At 42.1% G+C, this 8,392-nt stretch overlaps 1 protein-coding gene across 2 annotated transcripts; it reads left to right on the forward strand.

Moving 5' to 3' along the window:
* The first annotated feature begins 780 nt into the window (after nt 1-780).
* AMDHD1 (amidohydrolase domain containing 1) lies at nt 781-7,529 on the forward strand. 2 transcript variants are annotated; one of them, XM_003202155.5, is made up of 9 exons: nt 781-995; nt 1,201-1,307; nt 1,465-1,529; nt 2,144-2,421; nt 3,934-4,159; nt 5,099-5,223; nt 6,123-6,216; nt 6,612-6,772; nt 7,259-7,529. In XM_003202155.5, exons 1-9 carry the CDS (start codon nt 859-861, stop codon nt 7,371-7,373), a joined length of 1,308 nt encoding a protein of 435 aa, XP_003202203.1. In that variant the 5' UTR covers nt 781-858; the 3' UTR covers nt 7,374-7,529. The 2 variants fall into 2 exon arrangements, with proteins under 2 accessions (XP_003202203.1, XP_010707641.1); XM_010709339.4 differs by lacking the exon at nt 1,465-1,529 and having other exon boundaries at nt 855-995.
* The last annotated feature ends 863 nt before the right edge of the window (nt 7,530-8,392 follow it).

Consider the following 8,392-nt stretch of genomic DNA (forward strand, 5'->3'; position numbering starts at 1 on the left):
AAAGAGGGTATCTAAAGACTACTGCCACAAAGGCAATTGAGGGACCACGTGGTTAGAAATAAATTCCACTTGCCAGCTGGGGATTACTGGAGCCCTACTGCTCACTATGTCTGAAGAGAGAATTACAGAATCACAGAATCACCTGAGTTGGAAGGGACCCACGAGGATCATCAAGTCCAACTCCTGGCTCCACACAGGACCACCCACAAATCAAACACTCCCAGTCTGAGAGTGTTGTCCAAACGCTCCTTGAACTGCGGCAGCTTGGAGCCGCGCACTGCCCTGGGGATTCTGTTCTGTGCCCACCGCCTTCTGCCGAAGAACCATTCCCACTCGACCTGCCCCTCCCCTGACACAGCTCCATGCCGTTGTTCCCTCAGGCCCTGTCGCTGTCACCTGAGCTAACCAGGGAACCTCAGCCACTTTCATACGCTTTGTCCTCCGTGCCATTCAGCACCTTCGTAGCCCTCCGCTGGACACTCTAGAGTGTCTAGAAGAAAACTGAACATCTATATTTGCTCCCCTGCTCTCCTAGCCCTAACTCTGCAGGGGGCAGCAGACTCTAACCGACCTTTTGATCACGGAGTTGGACAATCAGTGTTCCTTTACTGCCCCAGTAAAGGAATGCCCGCCTGGGTGCCTGGCATTACGTTCCCGTGGGGCTGGGACACGGCCGGGCCAAGCACACTATTCAGAAACTTTCCATTCCGTTGTCGGGCTTTGCTGCCCACCTCCAGGGCAGCCCCGGCTGGACAGGAGGAGTCACGCCCCGCCCCCGGGGACTTTGAGCTGAGCGGCAGGCTGCCCTCCTCTCCGACCACCATTTGTGCCATCGGGAGCATCGGGCTGTCTGCGGCCATGGCGGGCGAGTACCGGCTGCTGCTGGCGAATGCCCGGCAACTGGTGCTGGTGTGCGGCCACGGCGAGCAGTACTTGCTGCGGGAGGGCATGGCGAGGCTGGACGTGCTGCGCGATGCCAGCCTGGTAGTGGGGCTGTGAGTGCTATGAGGAGGGCTGTGGGAGGAGGCGGCGCGTCCCTGGGTCGGCGCTGGGGCTTAGGTCTGGGCTTGGAGGTGCATCGGTGATGTTCTCCAGACCCTGCCCTGAGCTGGAGAGCTGGTGCCTCAGGTGCTCTGCCAGTGCCTCAAAGCTTAACTCGGTATCATGCTCAGGCCTTTGTGTGCTGCCTCCTGTTTGCAGAGATGGTTATATAAAAGCCGTGGGCCCGGCAGATGCTATCCGCCGCCGCTTTGCAGGAGCAACATTTGAAAGTAAAATTGACTGCACTGGGAAGTGCGTATTGCCAGGTGGGTGTGTTATGCCTTACTGTTGTCATACAGGAGGTCTGCGAGCCTGAGGAGCCTTGTAGGGAGCTTCTGCTTTTTGTTTAACTCGTTCGTGTGCTCCCACAGCTCTGTCACGCAGCAAAATAACGGGAACGTACGCATGCTTTGTTTCCTTTAGGCCTGGTGGATGCGCATACACATCCTGTGTGGGCTGGTGATAGGGTGCATGAGTTTGCAATGAAGGTAACAGCATGCAATCACAGAGCTGGGGTTTTCCTTCCCTCCTCCCTCCCCCTCCCCCCCCTTTTTTTTTAATTTAATGCACGACCCTTTCTTCTTTCTGGTGACAGCTATATTTCTTCTGTAGAAAATGGTATAATTTCTGTCAGGTAATCGAATAAAGGGAGGAGGAGTGATGTCTGAGGACTGTAGGCTGCGAGGGCACTGTGAATGTAGCTTTTGCAGCCAGCCTGAGTGTGTTTGTGTCTTGACTCCTGGCACTCCTTGTGCCAGGAGTGTCAGTTTCTGCTACCATTTTCATCTTAAAGTCTTTTTTTTTCCTTCTTGTTTTTCCACACAGAAGAGTCTTTAAGGAGTAGGTTTTCCCCTTAGGCTCAGAGGGAAGTAAATCTTCAAAGGAATTCTTTTTATGCTGCTTTTTACATCGTTTCTTTGCTCAGATGGAGGGGACAGATAGAAGAGGAGGGAGGACAAATTAATGGAGATTTGTTTTTCCTCTGTTTGTCTATCACTGCAAAGAGACCTCAGGGCACTTTCCAGAATCCCTGGGATAGAAAATTCACATTTAATGGCTAATTTTATGTGTGGGTGTTTTTGTTCCCCTTTTTTTCCCCAAGCTGGCAGGTGCTTCCTATATGGAAATCCACCAGGCTGGAGGAGGAATACATTTCACTGTGGAACACACCCGGAAGGCCACAGAAGAAGAGCTGTTTGCTACTTTCAAACACCGACTTGAACGCATGTGCAGAGCAGGATCTACTTTGGTTGAGTGCAAGAGTGGATATGGCTTGAACTTAGAAACAGAACTCAAAATGCTGAGAGTGATTGAACGTGCTAGGCAGTCCATGGATATTGGCATTTCTTCAACTTACTGTGGAGCTCATTCTGTGCCAAAGTAATATAACTTATTTTTTCTTGCTATTTTTTTTACTGTTTTGCATTGAAATTTGGCTGTTATTTTGAGAAAAACAACTTCTGACCAACCCTCCTAAAATATAACAAAGTATATTCAAAGCTATACATCTGTGTTACCCAGTTTGGGTCTTCTTAAACCCCCTTTTTTTCATTCATGTGGTCATGTTCAGAGTATTTTACTTGGATTTTCTGTGACCCATCAAACTTAGATTCTGCCTCAGGCGTTTATTCTGGCCAGGAGGAATTTTGCAGCTCTTCCCTAATCTGAGACCTGAATGCTCAGAGGATAGGCCCTTTGCTGGCTCATGAATGTTTGGGTGAGTTACATGCTGAGGGAAGCATCATGTATTGGTGAGCTCAAGTTTTCAGTTCTTGATTTCCTTCAGCCTTAGTAAGAGTGTAGGATCTCCAGGGAGGATGTTGTCCACAGGTTTGGGACTGGAAAGTGCTCTTTTTAAGGATTCAGATGCAAATAAGATTGAGTTTGTTCCCCCGAATGTGAGATCTGGACTTAATGTTTCCCTCTGTTTTGTCTTGGCTCTGGTTCTAATCTTTACATTCAGATTACTCCAAAAACTGCTGAGCCTAAATTAGAAAAGGGAGAAGGCTTGACATGAGCTTAAGCAACCCAGACTGTTTCAGTAAGAGGTGAACAAAGGAAGGGCAGTGTGCCAGGTTTTGCTGTGCTTTGTGACTGTGCAACCGTGTTCATAAATCAGAAAAGAATGTGAGTTCTTGAATTTACTGCCACTGTAAAACTGAAAACTCAACCACATAGAAGCTCGTCGTGATTTTATAGTGCCTGAAAATAAGGATAGAGATGTCACCAATATTTAGCTGCAGTATGTCACTTATCTTTAGATCTTAAAATTGCAGAATACTAACTTTAATTTTGGGATTGTTAATTCTTTCAGAGGCATTTACTCTCCTGGGTTATCTTTGTGTAACTGGGTGTTCATAAGTCATTCTGACATTGGCAGATCTAATCTCAGGAGCTCTGTTTGATTTAGAAATGGTATCTAGCTATTACTCTGAATGATATCATCAGAGGAGGAGATAATGATTTGTGCTACACATACCCTTTGAGCTTTGATGTTTGCATAAAAATGTTGCATGAATATCATTTAAAAATTTTTAAAAATTATTTAAATATTTTAAATAGCTGTATGTTAGGATACAATATAAGTAGATCAGACTATATGAATACGAAAGCTGAAATATTGGTTCGTAAATGTCCTGTCTCTTGGTTAGCATCCAAAGAAACCAGCCTTATAAAAATAAATTGTAATATTATCTTAATATTCTTTAAATGGAAAGTAAGTCATGTTTGGATCTACGTAAGTTACAGTGCTTTAATTTTTTAATTTGAAGGTCGAATGATTTATATTTGCATCATTTTCTAAATAATTCAGCAGTTGCATGTATGGTTTGAATGTTTGCCAAGCTTCAAAGTTATTTTTCTTACAGCTCTGTAACATTTTCTTTCCATTAGAGGGAAAACTGCTACTGAAGCCACAGATGACATTATTAATAACCAGCTCCCTAAACTGAAAGAACTCCAACAAAGTGGTGAAATACATGTTAACAATATAGATGTGTTCTGTGAGAAGGGAGTCTTTGATGTGGATTCTACCAGGAGAATTCTTCAAGCTGGAAAAGATACAGGTTTACAGATTAACTTCCATGGTGATGAACTCCATCCGATGAAATCTGCAGAGGTACTTCTATCTTAACGTACAGTGAAGCCACTTTTTTTTGGTTTTGCTTTGCTTTTCTGATACTTGAATCTGTGAATGAATTTCAATTTTCACAGCCAGGGGTTGTTTTTTTCCTAAAATTTTGTGAGGTTGATCATTCATAGGCAGTAGGAAAGTGCAGTCGTTGTGCAATTTTTGAGTTAAGGACATGGAGAGAAATGTTGACCTCTGTGACTAACATGCACTGCCTAATCAAATATTGACTTCGCTCATCTTCCACATGTGATGTGGATGGGGAACCCAGTGGATATATATGAACACAAAGATGACAAAAGCACAGTTTATATACAACTTGGAAAATGCCTTTTCTTTTAGAGTATGTCTAGCCGTAGCAAGTTGTACAGTAAGCACACTCAGAGCATGGATTTAGTCTAATGTAGGCTCAGGACTATTTTTTAAAGACAGTCTGTCTGATTCAATGTTTTGCCATCATTTAAAGAATTCTTCTTTCCTGTGGGAAAGCTATTCTTGTCTTTTTTAAAAAAATATTTTAATTTTTTTTTTTTCATTATAAAAAGCCTTTTTGCTGCTTTGCTACAGAAAGAAGCAGATGCATTATTTGTTCAGCAACCAATGTCAGACCTATCATCCTATTTCTTCTGCTTACTTTGTGGGCAGGAGTTAGTAATGATTTTATTCATAGGAGTCCCATAGTTTGCAAGTTCATCCGTTGGAAATGCCACTGAAGGTGTACTTCCAGTCTGTACTTAAAACTTGCTGTGATTTTAGCTTTTCATGCAGCAATTTAGAAAGTATCATCTGCATTTCATTGGTTCTTTCAGGGATTCTTTATGATCTTTCTATTAGTGAATTTTACATTAATAATAAATTGTCTATTCCAGTTACTTGATGACAACTGAGCTAACTCTTAACAGTGAGTAATGTTGACTGTTCTCTCAGCTTGGAGCTGAACTAGGAGCCCAGGCTATTAGCCACCTAGAAGAAGTTAGTGATGAAGGTATCGCAGCAATGGCAAAAGCTAAGTGTGCAGCTGTCCTTCTGCCAACCACTGCCTACATGCTAAGGTAAGGTCATTAGATTGGAGGACTAAAAAAAGCCCCACGTTCCTTGTTCTAGCCTCTGGTAATGCCAAATGTAAGCTTGTATCTATCCACTGATGAGCAGGATGGATCAGTGAAGACCATCACAAAGAGCTTAACAAGCCTCTTCATTTCTTACTTCTGGTACACATCCTTAAAAATGAGGCAACATTGATTGCTGGTTACTCAGTTGGTCAAGGTACTTTCTAACTGCCAGGTGACTGGGGCATCACATTCATAATGTAAGTGAATGTTTGGAGGTCAGATCGATGAAGCTGAATTCCTACGCTACCTTGAAGTTACACCACCCCAGTGAGATATGTATATAGACGTCGGTGGGAGAATGGGCTTTTATGAAGCAGCTCAACATAGCAATTATTTGCATTAACATTGCTAAGTGAGAGAAATCCAACATATACAAATGAAATTCACAGCCTCTAGTTCCTATTCTGAATTACCAACAGAACTGGGATGAGACAGACATTGGAGCAGTGACACTGGTTATGCCACTGCTCGTGTTGGCAAGCCTGTCTTCGAAGCTATACAGACCAGAAAAGTACTTTTTTGAGAAATAAAGATTTTCACCATGTAAATCCTGAAGTGGCTGAGGCCTGGATAAATACCAGCATTTCATTGGCCTGGAGCCTGGTGCTTGATAGTGGCTGTTGTCATGTGCTGTTACTGCAGAAGCAGTGGATCACAGTTCCATTTGTGCTATCCATAGGATGATTGGTAGCCAAGAGGAAAATTTGGCCTTTCATCACCAAATGGATTGATGTAACTGAATGCATGAATTTAGCCAAACTGAGTGATGACTTTTGCTTTTGTAATTCATCATGTAATAACTAAGCGAATAGTACTGACAAGCATCTTTTTCCCACTAGACTGAAGCAACCTCAAGCCAGAAAAATGTTAGATGAAGGAGTTATTGTTGCTCTTGGCAGTGATTTTAATCCTAATGCATACTGTTTTTCAATGGTAAGCTATTCCTAATACTTATAAGAACGTGAAATTACATCTAGTACAGCTTTTGTATAGATCTTACATGCCTAAAACATTCTTCATATCCACAAAGAGAGCTGCATGCCTGGCTTGGACATTTGGTCTTGCCTGTTTATGTGGGGTGGTACTATTTGCCAGAAGTTTTTGAAATTTGAAAGGGGTTTGATTTTTCAGGTGCACAGAAAGGCTTAGAAAACAAGCTTGCAAATTCCCGATTTCAAATTTCTCATTTTGGAATTGTCAAGATTTACATCATGCAGGACAACTCCTTTTGTTGCTTGAGGCGGGAGGGCAGTGCTTCGGAATTTGAGACATAAACAGTTTTATTTGCATATTGGTAACTCCCATTTTTTCCTTAATTTTTCCTTTAGCCTATGGTGATGCATCTGGCCTGTGTAAACATGAAGATGTCAATGAATGAAGCCCTAGCAGCTGCCACCATTAATGCAGCTTACGCACTGGGAAAATCAGACACGCAGGGTTCCATAGAGATTGGCAAGCAGGGAGATCTTGTTATTATAAATTCATCAAGGTATGTTCTTCTATTGTTGTTTGTAATGTGATTTAACATAAGGGACTTAGGTTTTTACTGTGTCATGGGGAGTGGAGACGTTAATGTATTCCTTGTGCTTTAGCAGTTACTTTCATCTATAAAAGGGGACACTGATAACAATTTATATCCACTTTCATTTTCTTTAATCATTCCAGTGGAAGATAAGGCCTAAGACTTTTAGGGTTAATATTACAAGTAACGTATGCCTAATTACAAATTGTTTGAAAATAACACCTGTGTATTTGTGGAAGGAATTCTGCTGTACTGCACTCTACTTGTACATTATTTCATTGTATTCATGCAACAAGTGATCAACATGTAAGCATGGAATTCTGAATTGTCATCAACATGGCATAGTGCTTTCCCATGGTTAAAGCAAGTATTTTATAACTGACAGAAATACTAGGGGTGTGACATGCTCTTGTGCAAGTATGGATATTCTTAAGCATCTCGTTATCTTTTTAGGTGGGAGCACTTGATCTACCAGTTTGGGGGACATCAAACATTGATTGACTATGTTATAATTAAAGGAAAAGTTGTCTATAAAAATGAGAGCTGTGATATGATAAGCAGTTACTGAAAGAAGACAATCATATGCATGGATTATTTCAAAGCAACAGACAAATCAGATTTGTATTTACTAGTAAGTTGTTTCACTGCTTATCTTACCATCCCTTTTATTCAAATGAACTTTATCAAGCAAAAAAATAAAAAATAAAAAACACCATCAATTATATCTATTTGAATTAAGACAGTTTCCTGAATATTTCAATCTGTAAAATTTGAGATAAATAAATAAAACCACAAATCCAATGACTTCTGAATGAAGAAAGAAGTTTGGGTCCAGGTAAGATTACACGGAAGTGCGATGTTACGTAACTTGTAGCCTAGGGCCGGGGTCTCAGGCATGCATGTTTGGAATGGCTTTGGCAGTACTGGGAGGCCACAGCGCCCTGAAGAGACTTTCATAGCTCCCAGGTCTGCTGAGTCTTGAACTCAGCAGAAACCAGGAATCACTGACCTGGTAGGAAGCACAGTGTCTTATCTTTCTGAGAAGTCAAGTCTCTTGGTTTCTGCAGACTTGAAAATCAGTGGGGTCCAACAAGGTATCTCTTACAAGCTGAGCTGCAACATCCTGCCACATTTAGGATCTCATAGCAGGCCTTAGAAACAGGAGGGGAAAATGCAAAGTAGTACAGCATTCACTGCATTGCTGAAAGTTTGAGTGGACTGTAGGAGAGGGATTGAAATAAGGTGCACTAAACCTTAGAGATTACTCCTATAGGCAGTTAGTGCACTGGGGTTATGGTCTGGTGAATACAGCCAGGCTCTCAAAATACCAGCCACACGGAAATCTAAAAGATGACCTGCAGTCTCATATAGATGCTCCAAAAAACCCCCACCTGAGCTCATTTATTTTAGGCTGAATCTGAAGTGAAATGAGACTCATGTGTCTGTATGTGCTCGTGATGACCAGTTAAGTATGATAACTCTCAATAAGAGCAATTAGGAACTTAAGAGCTTGTTTTTTTTTTTTTTCCCAAAGCTTCCTCCTCCTCTCCTCTCCTCTCCTCTCCTCTCCTCTCCTCTCCTCTCCTC

Source organism: Meleagris gallopavo, chromosome 1, assembly GCF_905368555.1.
Source record: "Meleagris gallopavo chromosome 1, MGAL_WU_HG_1.1, whole genome shotgun sequence".
Taxonomy (NCBI): domain Eukaryota; kingdom Metazoa; phylum Chordata; class Aves; order Galliformes; family Phasianidae; genus Meleagris; species Meleagris gallopavo.